Source organism: Echiichthys vipera (genome assembly GCF_963691815.1).
Source record: "Echiichthys vipera genome assembly, chromosome: 11".
Classification (NCBI taxonomy): Eukaryota; Metazoa; Chordata; class Actinopteri; order Perciformes; family Trachinidae; genus Echiichthys; species Echiichthys vipera.
Genome location: NC_139836.1, coordinates 30064013 through 30088169, shown reverse-complemented (window position 1 = coordinate 30088169; position 24157 = coordinate 30064013). Strand labels below are relative to the sequence as shown.

The window sequence follows — 24157 nt, the reverse complement described above, 5'->3', positions numbered from 1 at the left end:
GAGTAAGGTCCCAGTTATTATGGATTAACTACTTCTAGAGTTCATCATATAAGCAACCCTGTTAAAGAGCCTTTGCTTTAAATTTAGAGAACATGCGTATTTTCCAATATTGGTTGTGGAGTTTTACACCAGTGATATCAAACCCTGTGTATTGGAGGTTAGGTTTAATGTGTCTCATCAGTGCAGAATCAACCTCAGACACAAAGTTATGATGTGGAGAGAAAGACTGAACCTGTGTCATTGTCAGTAGAGGTGGAGGCGAGCTGGAAAGAGGCCGGAGCTTTGACTCCGGCTCCGATGCACTCCAGCAGGGAGAAGAGCGTGAACCAGTCGTTTGTACAGTGGATGTTGGCTGCATTAGTCTTCAGCAGCTCATGAAGGCCGTAGGCCACCTCCCTGCTTACCCGGGACAAGACATGAGGTTTCATCATCAGCAGGAGACGCAGAGAGAGGAGAACCTGTGGGTACACATGAAGAGAGTGGATCAGAGCTGGAATATAACTGTGGTGTTAGGTTTATTGTACATTCTTCAATCCTACCTTCATCTCAGTACATTTTAACAAAGAAATGTAATCCATCTTGGGCTGTTTGAGTCATGGTCTGACGCCTGCAGCTGCAGGCAGGATACATGGTATGTAAATGGTTTAAACCATGGGGAAGTCCACCTTGAAACTTTTAGCTGACTTTAGGAAATGAAACAGTGGAGCTGTACAGCTGCTCCACTGCTGTAGTCGATGTGAAGTGAGAATAAAATAAACTGTATTCAGTATTTTTAGTTTCAGAGCATAGAGAGGCTTTTCAGTTATATAGCCTGTAATGACCTGTTGCCTGCTGGGAAAGTGTGTTCAGTGTTTGTAAATGTGATACACACGTTTAAAACTTGAAAATGGTGACATTATACTAAAGTTGCAGGTGGACAAAATGCTCCCTCAGTCCCCATCAGGAGGATTTTGTCTTTGACACACAAGATAAACATATGCTGTGCTGAACTCCTTTACCGGGTATCAACCAACTGTCACTTCTACACCACACCTGCAAATGCAAAAATACTAGAGCAGTCTTCAGGTATGGCCTAATGACATCACCAGGAGCATATACCATTTCAGTTTGCTTAGATCTTCTTTTTGATGATTAATATAAAAGCACTGATTTGCACGTGAGTGCTTCAATTTGACCTCAAATGTTCTCTTTCCCTGTCCTGTTTATATGTTTCTAAAGGACTATAATGTTTGTTTTGTTTTTCACACAAATTGTTATGAGTCGTTCCTTATAAGGTTAACTTCAAATACATAAATGAATGAATTCAAATAGTGAATAATGTGGTTTCAACATCGGCTCGACTGAAAACCAGCTGCTGCAGTGAAAAGAAACAATTACTCGACACTCTTGTACAGATGCCCAATTAAAAACATTGATTGATTGTTCCTTTCTGCCTACTGGTCATATTATCATGATCCTTTATTATAAAGTTATTATAACATTTATTAATTAAAAAAACATTTTACAAGCATTAAGTTAACTTGATTTGTTGTTGTATTATGAGTTCAAACTGTCTTTTACCTACAAAAACAACACAAACTAACATAAACCACACACAAAAAAGGTGAGATTCAAAGCTCTGTCAGAGCATTAGACTATAGGGTTTAAATGTAGGGCACCCTCCTAATATGAGGTCAGGTCAGCATTAAATTACCTATTATCAGTACACATCTCCTAAAGTACTTGTTTAGACACAATGGAGTCTTCATCATATTAATGTTCAGACAGTGTCCTCATTAGAGAAGTAGGGTGGCTATCGGTAAAGTATTATCTTTTGAAAGCCTAACTGTCATACTGTAGGTCATCAACATTATCATGATAACATGAACCTTTAGTCAGTGACCCCTTGACTAAAATGACTGAATGTAAGACGAGCTGAGTGACCCTGGAGAAAAATGTTTTTAGATCAAAGCACAACACTACCTAAACGCTGTGTCCCATTTACGCAGTAGTGGACAGTAACGGAGTACATTTACTTAAGTACTGTAATTCAGTACAATATTTGTACTTTATTTTAATATTGTTTTTTTGGAAACTTTTTACTTTGATTTCACTACATTTCTATGAAGACCCCCGTACTCGTTACATTTGCGTTCATAACTCTATAAACTATGTTCGTGCAGGTCTGCGTGTGTCTTGATTGTTGTGTAAGTGGTGTTGCCGTATCTCTACCTCACGCATGCGGTAGGCAGCTGTTTGGTAGAGACAGGTAGCTAGCTAGAGAGACGACATCATCAATAGGTGGTTGTAGGTTAGCTATGCGATAGAAGTTAAGTAATGGCTATGGCAGCTGCTGGAGACAACGCTTTCCCACCAAATCGTCCATGGCCGTACCTTAGATCTATGTTTGAAATTAGAAATGCAGAGAGGAGAGGAAGGCAGAGAAGATGAAGTGAGTAAAGAGGAGGGGAGAGATGAAGAAGAAGGGAGAGAAGAGGAGATGAATGGAGAGAACAGGAGTGAAGAATAGTAGAGGAAGGGAGAGAAGAGGAAGTGAGAGAAGAGGAGAGGGGATGGGAGAGTACTTTTACACTTTTGGACTTAATATTAGGTGGATGTGACCCCAAAGTTAAACAGTCTATTTTTATTGTGAATTCATACAATTTTAGTAAGATTTTGCTATCGAGCAGAGTTTCTGTTTAACGCTATATAGCTACAGGTGTCGTGTAACTGAAATGTTGGAGTGTTTTATTTATGATTTATTATTATTTTTTGAACAAGTTACAGTAGGGATCAAAATTAAAGAATCGTATTTATTTATTATTAAATCTTGATTTTTCTAAAAAATACTGTTATTTTTTACCGTCCATATTTTGATAGAATATCCGCTGTGGCTAAACCAGTGTTGTATGAGCACGTTTTTTTAAATAACCAAGGCACTTTAACAAAAACCTTTAGTTTTTTAAAAAAGCTGTTTTTTTAATTTAAATGCTTTTATTCTGAAGCAGGGAAATCAGGAAATGGGCTTCATCTGCAGTAACTTAACATGACAGTAAACTACAGCAGCCGGCGAGCGGAACATGGAGACTTTCAAAAGTGGATTTCTTTCTGCTCTCCAACAGCAGGTTAACATTGTCATTTATATGTTCATTTAAAACACCCGAAATTCTGAACATATTACACACAAACACTGCCGTTTGTGAGAGACAAATGTCCGGATGAGGAAATCGCTTTCATGAGTCATCTCACCTTTCTGTAATAAAGATTGATGTGAGAAAACTAACAACACAACATTAACAAAAACAAGTTTCATTCAAATATATAGGTTACCTGAATCCTAAATGGAAATAATGTACATGTGGATTTCCACATCAGGGAGGTGAAATCAGATCACAAGTGGTCACTGAAGACGCATGTGGAGAGGCAGGCTGCTGCCGGGTGAGTACAGACAGACTGAGACACCTGAGACACCTTTGCTTGGATCACCCAGATCAGATGTTTTTACCAGAGAACAGCCCCTGTGTGTGTGTGTGTACCTGAGAGCTAACATCTTCTCGTCGTAGCAGGCGGATTGCGAGTCGAAGGAGTCCCACAACAGCCCTCTCCACCAGGAAGCAGCTCTCGTTGGGGTGCACGCAAAGATGGTAGAGATGGTCTCTCACTGTCTGCCACACGCAAGACACGCGGTCTCTGCGCGCACACACACACACGCACACGCACACGCGCAGACACACACACACACACACACTCAGAAATGACTAAGACAACACACGTGGCTGTGCTATCGACAGATTCTCATTCATACCGATTCTCCAGAACGATACGCAGCAACATCTCCAAGCAGAAGGCAGCATCCTCTTCATCATACGTCTCTTCATCTGGGGTGACTGATATCAAAGCCTGAAGAGGAGAATCTGCTCTGTTTTTGGTTGTCTTTATGACTGAGCCATTATGTAGATGCCATGAATTAGAAACATTTAACCAAACTAGCCCACAAGCACATTGAGCAAATACTACCCCGGCAGTCAAATCAATACATAGCAAGACAATTATGAGTTACATATTTGTTGAGAGGAAATACTACTAACCTTCATTAGCTCCTGCAGAGACTCCAGCTGTAGAAATTTACTCTCTGTGATCAGCTTTTCTGGGTCACATTGCTTGAAATGGAGAAATAGAAGACTAAGTGATGTTCACACATTTCATGAAACTATTAGAATGGGTGATGTCATGTGTTCATCAAAACAAACCATAAAAGTCTTCACAGCCAAGGCTTTTATGTGCATGAGAAGGTCAATAGAAAAATATATGGTAACGTTTTAATTTATGGGTCTGTGAAGATAAATTAATTTGTCCAGATGCAGTCTCTGTCTATCATAAAGATACTGTAAATGACACAACCAGTTGAGAGGATTTCAGGCTATAGCCAGTTCCTGGACAGACTGATAAATACAGACCAAAAGATTAATAGTGAAGACAATGGTTTCTAGTTTTGTTTAGTAAAGCAGAAAGGAACCTGGCTGCATTCTAATCTAAGAATGATTATGCAACAATACTTTTTAATTTGAAATGTGTTTTCATGTAACGACAAAAACGATCTCCGTCCACAGTAGTGCTGCCCCCAAATAGTCAACCAAGCACTGGTCAACCAAAAATAATTAGCAGACCAAAACTTCATTAGTCTATTGGTCGAAGGAATTAAAAAAACAAAAATTTGGAGCCGTTTCTTGTCAAAATTCAGTGAAAATCTATGTGACTGGTGGCTGGCCTAAAAGGCTGGAGGACATTTAATTTGAAGGGCCAGGTACAGTAAGTCGTGACACTCACTCAACGTCAGTGTTTTGTTTTTTTACATGGCAGGTCCTTTCGACATCTCGATTAGACAGTTAATAATTAATCGGCAATCATGTCGGGAAAGACGTCCAAAATATGGGAACACTTTGAAAAGAACAAGGATGACCCCAAGAAGGTCACATGCAAACTTTGCAAGAAAAACTTGCAACGAACATGACATTCCATCTTAAACATGTAAGTGACCTTAGCCCAGAGATAAATACATTTTATTATTGTTATTTGCTAGTATTAGACTATTCATACGTACTTTTCCGGTGTCATTAACAGGCGGCAGACTTATAGCGTGCGGCTGTATGCACTTGTAAAATAATTGTTATTAATTATATTGAATTATGTTGTTGCAGCTGCTCGTTGGGGAAAGAAACCGCAGAGTGACAGAACAGAGTCGCCAAACACAACGCTAGTGGTTTTTAACAAAGACAAAGTGGCTGGGGATCGGTAAAGTCTCTGGATCAGTTCAGAACAACGGAATGAAAAACTTGGAAAATGCTCCGCTGGATGTATATTCTGCAAGATCACTGATTCGCTCATTTAGCTGTCAATCAAAAAAGGATTCCGCCTCAGACAGCTCATCCAATCATCATGCAGAAGCCTAGCGTCCAGGCCAGTCCACTGCCCCATAGACCCCCAGAGACTTCTAGCTTTCTAATGCGTATTTAGTCAATGAAATGTACACACAGCAGTACATATTTCACCACTTTTTAATTTCTTTGGTGACATTTTAATTTCGCTTGCAGTCTTAGAGCAATCGTCACTGCTCAGCAGTGTTTCCAAATGTCTCCATTTTGGAGGCTTGTGATGATGGTGTACAGTAGTGTTGATGCCAGGTTTAAACACAGTAAAAGAAACGTGTTTTTAAAGGAAGGAGTCAGTCTGAGTAGTACCTTTATGCAGAGGATGGCAGCCTGCTTGGCCTCCTGGTTTTCTGTTGACGGTCCTCTGAGTCCTGACTGCTCGGCTCCACTCAGCGTCAACCAGTTGACAAAACTCAACACTGCAGACTCTCCACTAACATGCAACAAAGGAGACATTTAAGTTTTACTTTGGTCCTCTTGGTCAGGATGGTATTATGAAATACAGTTTTTCTTATCATAGTCAAGTTGGTCTCTTCTTCTTGGAATTAAAGTTAACTATGAAAAAAATTGAAAGGAAAACGACTGGAGTGATGACACAAACACATATGACTCTGTATGAATACCAGGACAACATTTTCCTATCAGCTTTTAATGTGAATAATCTAAAAAGATGGCAGATGAGATTTGTGCATACCGATTTGAAGGCGTTTCCTCTCTTTGAAGAGAAATTTTCCCATTTGGCTCCACAAAATCCTCCACCTGAAACAAGAAGCAAAGTGTTTGAGCACTCTGAACAGTAGATGGCAGCAGAACATGATGGATGCAGTGTCTTTCTCACACTGTATCTGCAGAGTTATGACAAAGCAGACGTTATCAAATCAATGACAGAATGGAAAAGAGTGTTTAGAGTTTGTGAGTCCTGACCTCAACCATGGCTTTGGGCAGGAGCTCAGCTCTGAACAGCTGTAGCATGGAGTCCATGATGTTCTTCCAGCCCTCCCTCAGGATGTTACCATGCCGATGGGCGAGGTCAAACACTGTCTTGGCTGCCGTCTGTGCTTTATTATTGCTGCCGAACACTGTAGGAAGGTTTTCCACAGACTGCACACAGACACCCAGTCAACAGACTTTCTGACACACATTTTCTTTCTTTATCTCTGAATATTGGAAATATTGGACCGACTGAACGTGTAAGTGGTCCAAAAATATACACCTGTCATTTCTGTCACCTGTCATACTGTTTTAACAATATATTGTGTGAAAATTGTTAAGCTCCAGTGCCCCTAGGGAGGTATATGTTAGTATATGTTTGTAGTTCAGGAGAGGATCATATCTTGTGTTATGCTTTTTACACATGGGAAAATGTCAGCTTTAACTGTAAACTGAAGTTTGATGTCCATATTTTATACATTGGTAAGCCAAACATTAGCACAACATGATGCTGAGGACTGATTTTCTGAAGGGGCCTCACCTCACTGCTCAGAGTGGTGAACTTGCAGAGGGAGATGATCAAATTGTCGAAAACATCACTGAATCCATAGTGAGCTGCTATCATTGCGCATTTCCTGCAACGGCAGAAACACGTATGACTATACACCTTAAAATCTCACGAAAGACCTTAATACATGCAGCATATTACATTCTTAGGGATTTCAGTCACAAAGGTCTGGTCTACTGCTGAATATGATGAGGATGAGGATGAATTTCATTCAATTTCACCCAAACTAAATCTCAAAAGCTTACTTCTCACACCAGTCAGCACACTGTGGAGTGAGGTTTTTAAATTCTGACACAATTTGCCCCCTTGATATATTTATGTAGAAAGGTGACAATGCTTCAAGTAGAGCCAAAGCCCTTATTCCAATTTAAGATTAGAAGCTGAGACCAATGTAAGCCCAGGTAGTGATGCGTTCCTCGAATCAGGCTCAGGAAAAGAGTATGGTAATTTGTGTAAAAATATATCTGAAAACGAGATGCGATTTTGGTACTGGAAGTGGTGTGGTTTCTGCTTGTAGTCCTTTACAGTCTGAGTAGTATTGACCAATCACATTAGAGCAGGCTTTGGTTGCATACAGGTAACCAGTCAGATATCTGTTTATAGAGCTGAAAAACTCCTACAAAAAGTATTGGCACAAACTGTACAGAATTATCAGTGCATGGAAGAGGAAATCTTGGCTCGAATAACCGGATAGCGGAAGCCCAGAAATATTGGCTGTTGCCAACAGAGGCTAAATCATGGTCAGAACAATAACCAATGAGATTGCAGTATGGTTGGACTGACAACATAAGAAAAGTGATACTCAACTTACTGACCATTTTCTATTTCACACCCAAAATAAATTGATTCACACCGAATGTGAATAAGGTGCCAGTGTGCATGAAAAGCATCAACATTACAGTTTTTCTCGATTGCTAAGACACATTTCTTGAAAGCTTCTCTCCTTTTCTCTAAACTGTGAACACAAACCCCAATTTTCAAGCTACATTCACAAAACCTCAGACTCTTCTTGCAAAACCAAACTTTCACCTCAAAACAGTTCAATCTGTGCCCAAAACTGAACTTTGTTGTCAAATCATGCCCCAAGTCAATCAAAATTAAAAACACTACTGAGCAGCCACTAAACACTACATAGAAAAATAGAAAACACAATGCTCAGGACATGAAGCTGAATGCATGTTGTAAAACAAAAAAACTTGCATTTAGCACTTTACACAAAGACAAAAAACAGAAATCTTGTGCATTTACTTGTAGCACTTGTACAGTACAAAAAACAAAGAACTTTTGCATTTACAGTACACATATTATTTGTTCAAAACAAACAGAAACCGTATGCATTTGCCACTTGTGTACAGTTCGGCATTGTCCTCACGGACCATATCAACAATTAGGGTCTCTTGGTGTGGGGAGAACATACCTGTCCTCACACCCTTATGTGACAGTCTTTCAATTCTACAAAAAGAGAACATGCAGTTACAAAAAATATACATGGAATACTAGGCCTAAAGACAGTTAGACTAACCCTCCATTACAATACTTCAGTACATTGGCACAGTGATGTACTGAAACATATATTTACTTACAGTATACTGTGGTACAGTATATACTGTAATATTTCATACTGTAATTTGCTCTCAACATTTACATACTGTACTATAATGTCAAAAAAGATAATTACCTATTCTCTTCTCTAAATCTTCGGAATATGGTGGACACAGTGAATCTACTGATGTTTGGTTGTACACCTTGTCCAGCTTCCCTCATGCTCATACCATGGACAAGAACATGGTCAATCACAGTAGCTCTGATTTCGTCAGATATTACTGTTCTTTGTCTTCGCTGACCACCTTAACCACCTTGACCACCTCGACCTCCTCTCACACAAACTCTTCCTCTTAGATTTCTATCCATTGTAGTGCCTCACAAATCAGTGCTCTCTGAACTGGCTTTATATATTCCCTCACATCATTAGCCAAAACTGTCAATGTCAACTCATCAATTTTGAGTTGTTGTGTTCAAGTAGTGACAACCGTGCTTTAATTGTGTTTGACTTTTGCCACCTGTGCTCGACATTATGCAGCACATGTGCATCACAATGAAAATGTGTTGGTAAGTCGTGTCTACACAGGTGAAAAGTGCTCATGGTTTTGCCAAAAGAGTGATTGATTCAATCAGTGTGTTCAGGCAACAGAGAAATTGGTTCAGACAACAGGGTTTAGTGTTTTAGCAATTGAGAAAAACTGTAATAGGGGAGGACCTCAGTTCATCTGAAAAGAAAGACTTTAGTTATGGGCCTATTAAAGTTTATATATTTGATCTGATAATAATTAACTATCACCCCTTCATTCTGGAAGAGTGGCCCTTGGGCAAAGACAGAGGAGTATCCATGACATAGGAGATAAGTAGAAGATTAAAGTTTCTTCATTTGGATGTAAAATGGTAAATCCTAAATGGGCTGCACCTACGAAGAACTGTTCTACCTTAATGGACAAAGTGCATTATAATTTAGAACAACACACTCACACACCAATGTTGACAGAGCCGCCATTCACAGCGGAGAAGCCATGGATTGAATCGCTCTACCTCCTTTGCCACCGCAGCCCCACACTGAATTTGTGTTCAAGTACCTCCCTGTTCCCGCAATAAAGCTTCTGACCGTTTTCAGCTTGTATACCTGAAGCCAGTGATGGCCTTCTGGATGATGTTGTCGTCCAAGCTCTTGTCGAAGACGTAGGAGAGGGCAGCGATTGTGGGACCCCAGGTCATGGTGAACAAGTCGTGGTCGTAGCTGCCGGGTGGCACGTGGAGGAAAACACCCTCAGGTGTGGCACCGCGGTGCAGCAACACACTCCATACGTAGTTCTCCTTCACTAATCCTATCTGCTCATCTGGCATCACAATCTCCTCATTCCTACAGAGGAAAAAGCATCTCAGCTGGAACTCCAACTCACATTCTGGAAAAGACTTTTAGAGGAACCTTTGTCAAATCTTATCAATGGATTATCGGGCTTTACACTGAGCAGTATAAACATGTCCGTCTAAACACAAGCAGTTTAAATAAAAACTTGCCTAAATGAGGGGCATTATTATTAAAGAATAAAGAAACATCAATCTGACCAGACATATGATGCTAGCTTTTGGTACTTGAGAGTAGGGCTAAAACTTTTTGTCAATGAAGGGGAACTGTGTCTGCAAAATTGTGATAATCCATGAGTTATATCAGTCATTAATTTAGTTGAATTGCCCAACATTCTCCAGCTCCAGATTCTCCAATAGGAATATTTGCTGTGTTTTCTCATTATAAATGAATTATCTTTGGGGTTTGGATAGTTGGTTGGAAAGAACAAACAACCTAAAAGCTCTCCCTGGACTTGGATGGGCATATATGAGTATTTTCTGACATTTTACTGACCAAACTGAATATTGGTCCCCAAAAACATAATAATATACCGGGCTCTTGAGTGTAGCTGTGTATTTACTTAAAACAGGCCCCATAAAAAAGGTGTGATGGCAGCTTACTTGATAGCATTGTAGATATCCTCCAACATGTCCTGGTCAAAGTCTTTGTTTCCATTTACTCCCTTCAGGTTTTTCTTGAATTGCTGTTTAATGAAAAAAAACAGTTCAGTTATCTATGGAACAGTCAGTCTCTTTCAGAAACTTTGCTCAAACATCTCACAAATGGACTGTCATTTCTCCACCATCAATGTGTCAGTCAGTGCATCTCAAGACAGGAGCTTAGCTCAGACACCCAAGCCTCTGGAATCCACTGCTTTGTTAACTGAGCGTCTAGCAACCAACAATTAAAAGGGCTTTGTATGGAAACACACTCGCTGTGTGTTACTTAATATGCTTTAGTTTCAGTGTTAGGAAAACAGGGATTAGAGCCAAGTAAATAAACAGAACCATCCTGTGATGACTGACGACCTCAAGGCTGACAAGACAGGGTTTGTCCTACAGGCAGGTAAAAAGAGGGGAAACAGGAGCTTCTCTGCAGGGACACTCAGCAGGAGGCTAGCTACTGAGGATCACACCTCTATTATCCATTTCCATCAGTAACCCAAAAATAATCTTACCCCGGTTTAGGGAATGATCGGATTTTTGAAGTTCCCCTTGTATACATGAAAGGAGGTTGTATGGGAAAATGGAGTAACTCTTCCTACGATACAGTAGGTGAAGCTCTGCCAACATACATCTGCTCTGTATACAGATTTATTTCTGGTTCACCTTTGTCAAAATTACAAACGGCCGACTTTTGGACAGAATTACAACAGAAACGGGTCTTCTTGGTATTAATGTCACTTCCCATGGTGAAGTCCTCCCTCGATTTAAAAGTAACACTCTGTTGTTGCTGTTTTTTCACGTTGTTTTCGGCGCCGTTGCTTCCTGGTTTATTCTATTTCCGGGTCAAAAGCCACTGCTGCAGAGTGGGGAGCATGCACAGACAAGAAATCAGATAATAATCCGAGAATACTGTTTAGATGCATGAATAATCAGGGAACTGAAGGAGTTTTGTAGGTCTGTTAACCGGGGTATGGTGTTTACATGGTGTTTATGCCCTTAACCCAAATATAATCAGGTTTTTAAACTGCATGTAAACGCAGAGGGACTTTCTCAGGCACTGTCTCACACTAGGCACATATAGCGGAGTAGCCATTGGTAAATATAGCCAACACACAGGCTGCTACAACAAGCAGCATGCTGTATTTTATGGACAAAATTAAATTATACAACTGACCTTACCTGCACCTTAGTGAACACATGTCATCTCCTTGTCAGATCTTTGGGAATAGGATCTGATTTACACACAGTAATGCTGGGCAGTGTTTTCTCATATCAAAAATAACCCCACTGCCAACACATGCTGTGGTGAATACTACACATTGCAAGCTGCTAAGTAACTGAAGTGCTAGGCGCCACTTTTATTGGCCCTCTCCAATCTATTGTGTGGAAGACTCTGCATGTTGCCTGAGCACGGAGGTCAACGGGTCTTCGTCAACAAAGTGCAACTGACCTTTTGGGAATGTGTAGGGATCATTTAAACAACATACAACAGCAGCTGTACAATGAGGTATGACTCAACTCGAGAAAGAGCATTTCTACAAAGTATGCAAACATAGAAGAGAGTGAGACAGAGAGCCTAGCGAGTGCTTGCTATTGTTTGTCAGTGAGAGTGGCCCACCCACAAACCGTTCATAAGCTGCCCCAGAGACTGTTTAGTCTTCAGCCACTGTCAATCAAAGGCAGAAAAAACAAAGACCAGTACCAAATGTACAGGTTTGAAACTTTACCCAGACCAAACAGCCAAACCTTGGTCCGGACCGGATCAAAGCATTTTATGGTTCACACTTTAGACCAGTTACAAGAAGTTCTGACGGGCTATCATGATGTAATAAGAGAAGGGAAGCTCCTATAAGAAATAGCTCAGTGCTTGTACGTACTGTTGGGTTGAGATTACTTTAAAGTAGGGCTTGGCGATATGGCTGAAAACTGTATCATGATATACAGTAAGTGTTTCATATCGGTCGATATCAGTAATTATTGATATTTTTTTATTAGAAGTAGAAAGTTCCCGGTTTCTGATTACAAATGAACGCAGCATAACTGGTAGTGACGATCTGGGCTGAGAGTGAATGTTTCCACAGACACAGCTATTGTAATACTCAGCTAAAAGGCAAGTAGAAGTGCTTCCATTAGTGGGTCATATGATCACTTGCCATTTTTTTAACTCACTCTTTGATAAATAGGACACCAAAAATACCAAAACACACAAACATTCTCTCACTTCTCCCTGCATGAATTAAAACAAGCAGATATTTGTTTTTTTTGTACATGACAATGGCATTGTAAATACTCAACATTGATCTTTACAGAGGCAATATCATGGTTACTGTGGACAAACCACAGACGTAGGTTTAGTTTCCATTGGGACTGTGAAAGGACTTCCACAGAAAACTGTGTGTGTGTGTGTGTGTGTGTGTGTGTGTGTGTGTGTGTGTGTGTGTGTGTGTATGTGTGTGTGTGTGTGTGTGTGTGTGTGCGTGTGTGCGTGCGTGCGAGAGCACTCACCTCTATGGTCATGGGGATATTCTGCTTGCGGACATTGTGGTTATGCTGGTCAGTGTTCAGCATTATAACAGCATAGGCCAGGGCAAAGCCAGCATCATTGGTCATGAACGGAGAGCCGTTCACTTTCTAAAACGCACACATAAGGTACAATATAACACACAATCAACAGTAAAAGGACCTTACTAGAAATAGTTTCCAGGTCACATAACTCCTACGGCTATTTTGAGAAGTGAAATGTTCCCCCCTGTGAACTTTGTCATGACCATTGTGTATCTGTGTGTCTGTGTTAACACTTATGTCATCCTACTACTATAACCCAGAGGGTCAATAATGTGACGCTTTGATTCATATTTTCACCACCTTTACAACTGGAATTATCTGATCAAGGGAAAGTCTATTTGTATCCTATGTGTGTGTGTGTGTGTGTGTGTGTGTGTGTGTGTGTGTGTACATGACTGAGAAATAGTTGCGTTTTAAGAGATGAGAAGAGGAATCTGTTTTAACTTTTTTTCGCATGCTGCTGTGTTTTTTTCCTGCACCCCTAAAGCCACTATTGCCACAGCCTAAACACTACCTCCATTCAAATGAATGGCAGGACTGATGTTTTCACCAGAGCATCTGATCTCAGTGTGAATGCCGCCTTAAAGCCAAGTCACCACCCATCGTGTTTTGAATATGCTGCTGCTAACCAAGGTCAAGTCAAAGTAATCCCTTATTTAAGTCTGACTCAAGTCAAAAGTAAAACAGTTAGGTGCACAGCTCTGCTACTAACCTTGTTCTATATTCATCTGCATGTAAAAATGCTGCTGATACACTGTATCAACTTATTCAGACATCTTTAAAAAGCAAATGTGCCTTACATGCCAGTTGTCTGTGAAGGTTTCGAGGAGTCTCTGGATGACAGGAGCCTCTCCAGGTAGCCTGAAGGCCTCCAGGTAGAGCCGCAGGGCTTCATCAATACGAAGCCCCTGGAAGGTGAATGTGCTGCAAAAAAGATTCACCTTATTAGGAAAAACCTGAAATATTTTAACACTTTAAGGAGTTACTATCAATCTTTCATTAAAGACCAGATTGTAAAATCCCATTTGAGTGATCAACCAATGCACAATGGAATTTCACCCTTACTTTACAAAGCTGTCCAGGAGCTCCATGTTCTTCCGATCGCTGATGTATTCGCCGATCATCTTTTTATCGAGTCGGGGGTTTTCCCTGAGCCACTGGGCCACCTGGTTGTTGTCTATGGGGTTACTGAGGAGGCCTTTCTCCTGTAGAAACTGGATTCCCTTCTTGGGCTTCTGGTTAAACTGCTCTGTGCCTGTGATCAGCAGCTGGAAACATGATTAAAAAAGACAGTGTGAAGGTGAAGTAGGTTTTATAATTGGTGGATGTGTTGTGTTCCAACAAAACTAGATCAATCAATAGAGCTCACCTTCTTCTTCGTTCGAATTCCCATCAACTCTTGGGAATCGGGTAAACATGAGGAGAAACGGTGAGGTTTTTTCGGGGCTCTCTTCTCAGCTGGATGAAAAATTAAATGTATATCAGCTTAGGAAGACTATAAAGTAAAACTGAGTATAAGATGGGGGTCTTACCAGTGTCAGTGTCCCCTTGATCCTGTCTACCCAGTGTCATCTTCTCTGCCATCAGATGTCCACTGGTTGGTGGACACACTGGTGCATTCTCAGCTTGTGGAAGACTCAGGCCATTGGTACTGCCCAGTCTATTGAGATCTGAAGACAAAAGGAAAATATGGTCGGTTAAAAAAAGAAAAAACTATCAAAAATGCCATTTCTGCACCAAACCTACTGATATCTGACATTTGTGTTGTTATTTATTATCTTTACGATGTAAGCATGCTGATGGTCTACATGGAACAAGTCAGTATGTTTTATTAGTATAAGAAGAAAGACAGGAAGACTACCAATAAACACAGTTAAAGCACTCAGACTCTAACAAATAATGTGTACCAGTTGTAGTCTCTGGTCCATTTATGGAGGAACCTTCTCCCTCTGCCAGCAGTGTGTCTGACTGCTCCTGCTGTACAGTGCTGTTGAGCACCTTGGCTTGGCAGTGGGCTTCAGTGCTGTCAATCACTGTGAGCAGAGCCTCCAGTGACAGGAGGTGGGTGGTGTAGAGCTGCCCTGATACTGGGAACGCATTCTGTAGCAACAGGCAAAAAATAATTAGTTTATAATGCCAGACACATATTTCTAGGTCAATAACACACGTTAAAAATAAACCTGACCTTTTATTTGACATTTGTTGTCTCAAAAATGGTCAGGATGAAGTATTTCATATCACCACATTTGTAATTAAAGAAATACTTATAGTATAATGAAATAACATATTTAAAAACAGGGACCCTGCAGTGTTCACAATGTTTGATTTAAAACTTTTTCAATGACTCGTATATTGCAATTTAGTATCTTCTGCAAGGTCATACTGGTCAAAGAAGGCCAGAAAACAATAATAACATAAATAAAAATGTAAGTTGATTTAAGTTTTTGCTAAATTTGACACTCGCCTGTCATGAGTGAATGAGCTTTCTAGCTACTGTTGCTAGCAGTATCAACAGTGTTACAGTAGCTACAGGTCTGAAACCCCACAAAAAAAGCTTGAACCACCTCCTGCATGCACAATTCATTTTCCACTTTCACTTGTAGCTTTGAGATCTATAATATCTCCTGAAAGCCCACAAACCACGATAAAATAAAATAAAATGCACACAAAAGTTTGGAAGCAGCTGTTGTATTTATATTTTTCTTCTTTCCTTCAATAAGAACTATGATAACAGAGATGAAAAAAGTATATTTCTTATCCTATTTTTTTTAGCCTTTGCATGCCTTCATTTGCTGAGTGGTTAGAGCAGGCGCACCATATACAGGGTCTGAAGGTCCGACCAATTGCAGTATTTACATTTGAAATAGTTTTGTTAATGAAATGATTCAAACTTAGTGAATTAATGAGCCCACAGTATTCATGACAGAAGGTACAGTTGGAAGTTGGATAATGAATTTGTTTTCCAGGGTAGAAAATGGTCAGTGACCCTGGATCATTATTGTAGCCCAACAATGCAATGTGGCTCTCTGCAGTCTGCTCAGTGGTTAGATTGAAGAGGTTTAAACAGGGATTTGTCCGTCCATAGTATGATCAGCTATTATATATTATATATTATTATTATGGTGCTAACCTTAGACTAACCTTGAGTTTTTATTGTAAAAGAGCTTTGCTGAAGCAACACATTGTTAATTTCAGCTTATTTGAATATGCATCATTGTTCTCTTGACAATTATTTAAATCAGCACACAATTTGATGCTAAGCATGCTGGAATCCAGTGGATTGCTTACTCCTTAAAGGGAAGTTCGGGGTCCCCTGCTAGAGCTGCTGCCCCGCGACCTGACCTCTGATAAACGGTTGAAGATGAGTGAGTGAGTGGGTAAGTGACATTTTAATGCTAAACCTTCCATTAAATTTACCACTGACTGCTCATTTCGTCTGTTGCTAAGAGGGATCTTCTCTTTCAGTTGTCAGTCTGGGTGAACCATTGTGCAGTGCCTATGGAGAGTCATGATACATTTTTTAAATAGTCACTTTCTTTGTTTTGCAGCCTGAAATGATAATACATAAAACATATATTTTTCTATTAATAATTCCTTCTATTAATCTCAATGCCAGCTCCTCCGTAATCTTGAAGTCCCTCCTTATTGCCCAGAGAAATACCTGTAACTGGGCAGTGTCACGGACATCACAGCTCTCATCCAAAGCCAAAGGGAAAAAGTCAAAACTTTCAACTCCACTATTTAGCTGAAGTTCGAGATTCTCCACGATGCCCTCTACCCTTATGGTGACGGTTCGCCTGGACAGCAGGATTTTTTCAAAATGCTTCTTTATTCTCAGGGCATATTAGTGTGGCAGAGTCCACCAAGCACTCTTTCACAAACTCGCCATCCGAGAATGGCTTACTGTTTTTAGCGATTTTGTGGGATATTACAAAGCTGCTCTTGGTCGATGCATCCCGGGCTGTGTGTAGCTTGGTAAAATAGCCTTGTTGTTTTGCTAGCTTCGCTAGCAGGTCTTCCGAAATTCGCGGTCTCTCAGCCTCCGCCAACTGTATTTCTCTGCGTGTTTTGTCTCATAATGTCGACTCAAATTATACTCCTTAAACACGGCGACCTGCTCACCACAAACTTAACAAACGGGTTTACCCCCGACTTCAGTTAACAAATATTTAGTGCTCCAAATCTTCTTGAAATTTCGGCCTTCAGCGTCCACCTTTCTTTTTTTGACATGCCCATACATCGTTGAGGGGTGACAATGATCGTGCACTGATATGCTGCGTTTCAATAGTACGCAGGTATAGACTTGTTTTACAGATTACGTAGGCTACGTACACTGTACATAAATAAACAGCAATAAAAGCATTTCCGTTTTAGTTTATACAGCCTATGGTTTTAGTCCATGCATTAAAATTCAAAAGTAGGCTTTATTTTCTAAATTCCAAGCAACCTTTCGCAGGCTGGTCAAAGTCGGGCCAAATACGGCCCTCGGGCTAAAATGCCCAGGTCTGCTTTAGACCATTACCCTTATACCACTATAAACATTCTCAGGTATAACCAATCACCTTTCAGATCACACACCACGTTAATTGGCCTCCATCTGACATCAATCGTGGTGGTTTTGTCCAGAAGTGGAAGGCATATGGCTCCACCCAGACCTTGCCTAGATCTAGTCGCCCCTCCAAACTGGAAGACCGAGCCAATAAAAGACTGATCAGGGAAGCTACCAAGAGGCCCATGGTGACCTTGAGTTAGAAGTCTTAATGGCAGAGGTTGGTCGATCTGTGCATTTTCACAAGTTCTACATGTATGGCAGGGTGGAGAGAAAGAAGCCTCTTCTGAAAAAATGTCACACTGAGTCATAAAAAACATAATGAAGATTCTGATGCCATGTGACAAAAGGTTATATGGTCAGATGAGACCAAATTTGAACTTTTTGGGCTGAACTCCAGAAGCTATGTTTGGCAGAAACAAAACACAGCACACCATCCCTACAGGGAAGCATGGTGGTGACAGCATTATGTTGTGGGCTAGTTTCTCTTCAGCAGGGACTGGGCAGTTGGTCAGGATTGAAGGGAAAATGCATGTGCTATCTCTGTGCTGTATTATTGTGATGTAATGTGTCGTGTTGTGTTGTACAGTTTTGGGATTGGTGTGTTGGTGGGTTATAAGAGCCTCTATGTATGTAATGTTTGTCATTGTGATTGTACCTGTTATGTTTTTTAGTGTGATTGTACACCTCAAGGGGCTATCTGTGAATCATTTTACAAATCAGACATCTGACTGGACACAATCAAGCTTTGTGACAGAAGATTCAAAGCTTTTGAACTAATGCTAAGGTATATGACAGCAAGGAAAAATATTCTGGACCTTTGTAAATCAAAGACTTTTTAAAATCTTAGGCTTTTTTTAGGGAATCAAATTCAATGTTTTTAAAGACTCATCAAAACCTTAAAATACAAATGATTTTATCTCTAACAAATCAGTGGTGAAGAACACAATGTTTTAAAAAGACAGAATTCATAGTGCGTCAGAGATACCTCACAACCGACCCCACAATCCAACTTGGAGCAGAGCATCAACAGTAGAAAAATCTGCAGTAATATACTGTTATTAGCTCTTCTGTCTTATTTGTGTCTCATTAAATCAGTTGTGTACACGACAGTCCATATTTTATATGTGGACATGTTGCTACGGTGTTTGAATAAACAGAATACCACTGGATACATTCTTATCAGATGGTATTGCCAACAACAACTAACCTGGCTACAGTCCCCCCACCCGGTTATGGTTTTCCAACTTGTAACTGGAATGCGATCAACTCGGATGTGACATCATTCCCAGTTCCAACCTCAAGGTTGATGGAACGCAGCAATAAAGTGGAAAGCAAAAAAGTTCATCCACCTGCAAATCTTGCATTATTTCTTGTAATGTAAAATTGTGGTTGAAAAAATGTATTCATTTGAAAAAAAAAAAAAAGCACTAAAAATGGAAACAAAGCACTTTGATTGAAGTTTGGCCTGTCCACCAGGGATTTCCACAGTCTTGTGTATGACAAAGAATAGCAAGAATGCGAAAATTGGGATTTTACCTTGGACAGCAGCTTGGTGAGGTCTTCAAACAGATTGGAGAAATAGAAGTCACAGTCATAGTTGATGTACAGCTCAGTGACAAAGCTGGGAATCCTCCACAGCTGGACCAGCGCCTCTAGAGCCATCTCCTTCATCTCATAGGGCATCTTAATGTTCTCTGACGTGATGATGTCCATCAGTTTCTTAAGGTACATCTGCCAGTTCAACAAAGGGTGATGATTATTAGGGCTTCAGGTCAATTTTACCATATGCTGTATTGTCCTAAATATAAGAAAGTGTTTTTTTTCCCCTGGAAAATCTGCCTGAAAAAGAGGTGGGGGTCATTTTATTTTTGGGGATCTAGATTTTAAAGTGAGTGTTACAGCAATGTCAATATACAGTCACGACAGCAGATAGCGCCAAAAATCTCTAAAACAAGTTCCTTTCACAACTAACCGTCAATCACAGCAGTTTACAGCGACCTTGTTTACAGAGACAGGGGCCTGAAACATGGAGAGACTCAGTAATTGCGCTGAAAAAAATGGCTCAAAAGTCGACCAAGTTCGCCGACAGCTGAAGAGGAGTTCTGATGCAATTTTAATATAATGGTGATTAACGCAGCGGTAGCTGCCCTGGCCAAGGCCGCTGCTGGAATACTTGTTCTTTGTTAAACACGATTTGGTCTTCAAAAATTATTCTTAAAAAAGGAGAGCTGTCTTATAATCAGGGTCGTCTTATATTCAGGGCAACACGGTATATATATTTGGACTGCGTGAGTCACTTCAGATGGCACACAACTGACAGAGTGTAAAGCTAATTTGATTGAGAAGACTAGTTACATAGTTACCTCAAGCTGAAACTTCAGATGAACTCTCATGCTTTCAAAAAGCAAGAAGCAAACCCGTATGGAGGAAGCATAAAGGTTCATACGGTCCACACTCAGCAACTACACAGAAGAAATGATCAGAAAAGATGCCTCAAAACATCGACTTAAAAAAAATCAGTCCAGCTTTTCATAAATACAATTTTGATTGTGTTCCATACCAGTGATGTGCTCAGCCTGCCAGATCGGCTGAACAGTTATGCATTATAGGGCTTTAATTGTGAAAGGTATGGAGGGAAGGAGTGGATCTTGTAAGCGCTGCCTTTGAAGATATATTGACGCGTGCCAGTGTTTAGGCCTTAAAGGCAAAATTATTGTCAGAGAAGATACAATGAACTTCTCTCAGTTTATACATATTGCATGACAAATAAACTCATGATGAGATGGTTGGTCGTGCTGGTAACCAGACCCAATATTTTAGCTTTATTTTAATGACTTAACATGTTTTGTGTATTTCTTGTTTTTAATCAACTTGATTTTAATATCGATAAAGGTATTGTGCTTTTAAGTCCTGGGTGCCCAGAAAGGCGCCAGCAAATTAAATGTATTATTATTATTCTAAGTAGACAACATACCCATACAACATATAATAGTCAGAATAATAAAGCATAATTTCAATTTTAACAAAAATATTAAACAAATCAAGAATCTGCATAGGTGATGTTTTTGCTTTAGATTCCCACAAAGTAGATCCCATAAGATTCAAGATTCAAGAAGCTTTATTTATCCCGAGGGAAATTATTGTACATAAGTTAGAGTCAACCAATGGAAAAAGGCAATCCCCGGCTAGCAGGTGCTACAAGCTTCTTAGTCGAAGTGCTAATAGTTTTCTGAATTAAACTGTTGATAAAGCTTTCACAAAGCAATAGCAATCGTCACTAATGCAGAGAAAAATCCAACCAGTATCCATCTGAAATCAAACAACAGGCACATAAGGTACATGCAACAACTAAAAGCGTTCATTTCTATATTCCACTTTACCTGGAAGAGATGTCTGCAGAGCTCATCTTTGACAAGTCCCAGTAAAGACTGGTAGTTAGTAATGTGTGCCGACTCAAGTGCTACAGTCAGCAGCTGCAGGCCCATGTGCATCATGGCATCAGTGTTATGGCGGTCATGGGGATTGGTCAGTGAGATCAGGAAGCGAAAAAGCTCCCTTAGACATGGCAGACCATAAGGTATGATGGACGCTCCTACGAGGGAGACGAGAGGAAGACAAGATTAACAATTCATCGATTTGGAGATTTTTATAATCGTTAATGGCATAAAGCAATACAGAAAACAGAAGTGAGGTCAAAAAGTAGAGAGAAATACGAGGTGTAAAAAGCCTCCGGATCCTACCGTCTCTTTGTGTGGACTGTGTGAAACGTACTCCTCTGGGGTTCACATAGTCCATGTCATGGATAGAGGTGCTGTCTGACTGCTCTGTAATGGTGTCTTTGTCCTCCAAGCCTTCAGGGATGGACTCCACTGAGGCCGAGTGAGCTGGTTCTACCTGCCTGCCCTCAGACTGGACATACATTGGAAACAGCACACAATTCATTAGAATTATATACACATACACAGTATATATATATAGGCTATGTAGGAGAGGAGTCCCTTGTCAAGCACATCATTCAGAAACGGACACGATGCTGTGAAAGACAAATCACACACCAATAGGACCCTTATAGGTCTATTGCTGTCGTCACTGACTTTATTGAAACCTCATTTGCAACTTTATTGGTCATTTATAATCCCCCGTGCAATTATATATATTTTGTAGCCTAATCTTAGTCTATTTATCAAACTTGTGACGGACAAAAAAACATGAATAAACTATCACATGAATTAATCTTATGAGGCTGCCTAAAATAAAAAGAATAAAATACTTTTTAACGGACTATGTATCTCTGGTGCTTTCATACAGGCTTATAAAATTAAAGTAAGCTAAAAGATCATTGAATAGCTGTGAAACATGTTTGATTTGTGATTGGAGTGACAGTTGACTGAACAAATAAAGCAGCAGGATTAATCAAGCCTGGCTGTTAGCCTGGTCTGGAGCAGGCTAACAGCCAGGCTCCCATCCATCCATCCACCCAACCATCATCTTCAACAGCTTGTCCCTAACGGGGTCTTTGGACTGTGGGAGGAAGCTGGAGAACCCGGAGAGAACCCACACGGGGAGAACATGCAAATTCCACATAGAAGGGCCCCAGCCGGGATCAGAACCCTCTTGCTGTGCGGTGTAAAGTAAGACAGGATAACCAAAATACCACAGCTTTTGTTTTATTTTGGTTTAGTGCAACAGCCAATGTGGTATTTGTCCCGCCCCTCCTCAACTGTTATTGGACAGGGTAAATAGGGACAATGAAGAGCGCTGGGTTTAACGAAAGAGTGAACTGTTTTCAGCTCTCGGCGAACAGAAAAAGCTCCAAACGTGCAGTGCTCAGTGCGGAATAGATACTCAGTGTTTCATCATGCTGATGATGTTTGTAGCAGAGTGTAAATATGTGGCACTCTTATTGCAAAGAATTAAAAAGGGGATGCTGCCCTCAGGACAAAACACGTTGGTGGACACACAACGCTGCCAGGTAGAATGCTGTCAGAGCACTGCGGACCATTTAGTTCATCTAGAGATAACATGCTTTTTTTCACCCTGCATCGACCAATAAAGTGGTTGAAGAGTAGCTAAAATTTTAGTCCACCTGATTACAGCCTGACACAATTTGAGAAAATGAGCTTGGAGATATGGAAAAGCTGAAGAAAATATTCATCAAAAAAAAAAAAAGTGTTTGTGGGGCAAGAACTGATCATGATGTTGGTCGTCTTAAGCCTGACCTGTGCATCCAGAGAGCCAGAATCAGTCCCAGGAAGAATCCCAGGGGTGGTTGCAGATGAGTTACATTGTTCCAGGTCAGAAAGGTCTTCCCTGGAGGTGGCTTTGGAACAGGTGTCCAGGCCACTGTCTGTGGTTGTAGGGCTGGAAACGGATGAACCAGCACTGTCTGAAGCTTGTAGGCTTGAGGTGGACAAGCCTTGCTCAATGAACGGGACACCACCTAACAGGAAAGAGATGCAGTCATACAATAATGTGACATATTGTGTTTTCCCCGTTCACCTGCATGCACAAACGTATACTAGTGTTTATTTTATCATGTAAAAATCAAAAGCAATATGTGAGGTCCAGCAGATTCCTTGTGCGTTGCCAGAAAATGGGGTCACTACTAGACAACTCTTTAGGAAAAAGGGCAGGTTATCTTTCTCTCCTTTCTGTCATTTTAGATTCTTGATGGGTCACTGATCATAGATCACAATGATGGGTGTGTCTTACTTAATATGTTGTTGTTGCTGAGGGGACTGGACTGGGCTGAGTCCATCTGTCCGGAGGGACTTCGAACCATGTGGCGGGGCGGCCTTGGCGAGCGTTTCTGCTTCTTCCATTTGGATGACTCACTCATCCCACCGGCACGCATCTTCAACTAAAGGAAACACAGTGTATGGCTAAGTAAGGCTTCACCAAACACACTGTACTGCTGGACCACCATAACTGATTAAGGCTATGATCAGATAGGCTGCTTCATCTCTCTGAAAATTGTTTGATAGGTAGCTTTGTGCATTGTGAAAAGGTTGCAATCACAATTATTTGTATTTTTAACTAGAGGATGAGGAGCTTATTCTGAGTGGGGATCTCCACTGATGCTTATGGCTGGGTTTTATTCAAAACTATTCAATGCCAGTACCAGTACCTTGACTTTGATATTGGTCCGCGAATGATTAATTTGAATAAAAATAAATAAAATTAATTTTAAATTACAACATTACGGTACCAATCTTCATTTTCCAGCTCCTTTACACCTATGTGGCAGTAATATTGGCAAAACAGGAGACCGCTCCTGACTACAAGAAGGTTTTAACAAGGAAGAATGATGCATGGAATTAAAAAAAGAGAATATCTCCCATCCTGCTTTATCAATTTTGCTACTTTAAAAAAAAAAAACTGTTCTGAGTTTAATTATGTTATAGGAGTGCAATATTAAATAGGCTGAGAAGTGTCTGAAATGAAGGACTGTCTCAAATAAACAGCTGCATACAGTATTTTCCCTCGAACAGCATTAACATAAGCTACAGAGTAGACTGTCCCAGGGCAGCTCAAAAGAAACCATTCAGTTGTTACATTCTGATTGATTAC

At 40.4% G+C, this 24157-nt stretch overlaps 1 protein-coding gene across 2 annotated transcripts in view; it reads right to left on the bottom strand.

Moving 5' to 3' along the window:
• gbf1 (golgi brefeldin A resistant guanine nucleotide exchange factor 1) overlaps nucleotides 1-24157 on the bottom strand; it is a 136956-nt gene that overhangs the window by 20894 nt on the left and 91905 nt on the right. For both annotated transcript variants that reach the window (XM_083922922.1, XM_083922923.1), the window contains exons 9-30: nucleotides 23300-23447; nucleotides 22807-23027; nucleotides 21328-21496; nucleotides 20968-21179; nucleotides 19951-20049; nucleotides 19124-19318; nucleotides 14943-15135; nucleotides 14568-14705; nucleotides 14405-14493; nucleotides 14101-14303; nucleotides 13836-13959; nucleotides 12976-13101; nucleotides 10426-10508; nucleotides 9581-9817; nucleotides 6880-6973; nucleotides 6333-6509; nucleotides 6103-6167; nucleotides 5718-5841; nucleotides 4068-4139; nucleotides 3785-3879; nucleotides 3516-3669; nucleotides 233-458 (exon numbers count right to left, since the gene is read on the bottom strand). In XM_083922922.1, the coding sequence (XP_083779048.1) occupies nucleotides 233-458; nucleotides 3516-3669; nucleotides 3785-3879; nucleotides 4068-4139; nucleotides 5718-5841; nucleotides 6103-6167; nucleotides 6333-6509; nucleotides 6880-6973; nucleotides 9581-9817; nucleotides 10426-10508; nucleotides 12976-13101; nucleotides 13836-13959; nucleotides 14101-14303; nucleotides 14405-14493; nucleotides 14568-14705; nucleotides 14943-15135; nucleotides 19124-19318; nucleotides 19951-20049; nucleotides 20968-21179; nucleotides 21328-21496; nucleotides 22807-23027; nucleotides 23300-23447 (3244 nt within the window). The remainder of the gene's footprint in view (nucleotides 1-232; nucleotides 459-3515; nucleotides 3670-3784; nucleotides 3880-4067; nucleotides 4140-5717; nucleotides 5842-6102; nucleotides 6168-6332; nucleotides 6510-6879; nucleotides 6974-9580; nucleotides 9818-10425; nucleotides 10509-12975; nucleotides 13102-13835; nucleotides 13960-14100; nucleotides 14304-14404; nucleotides 14494-14567; nucleotides 14706-14942; nucleotides 15136-19123; nucleotides 19319-19950; nucleotides 20050-20967; nucleotides 21180-21327; nucleotides 21497-22806; nucleotides 23028-23299; nucleotides 23448-24157) is intronic.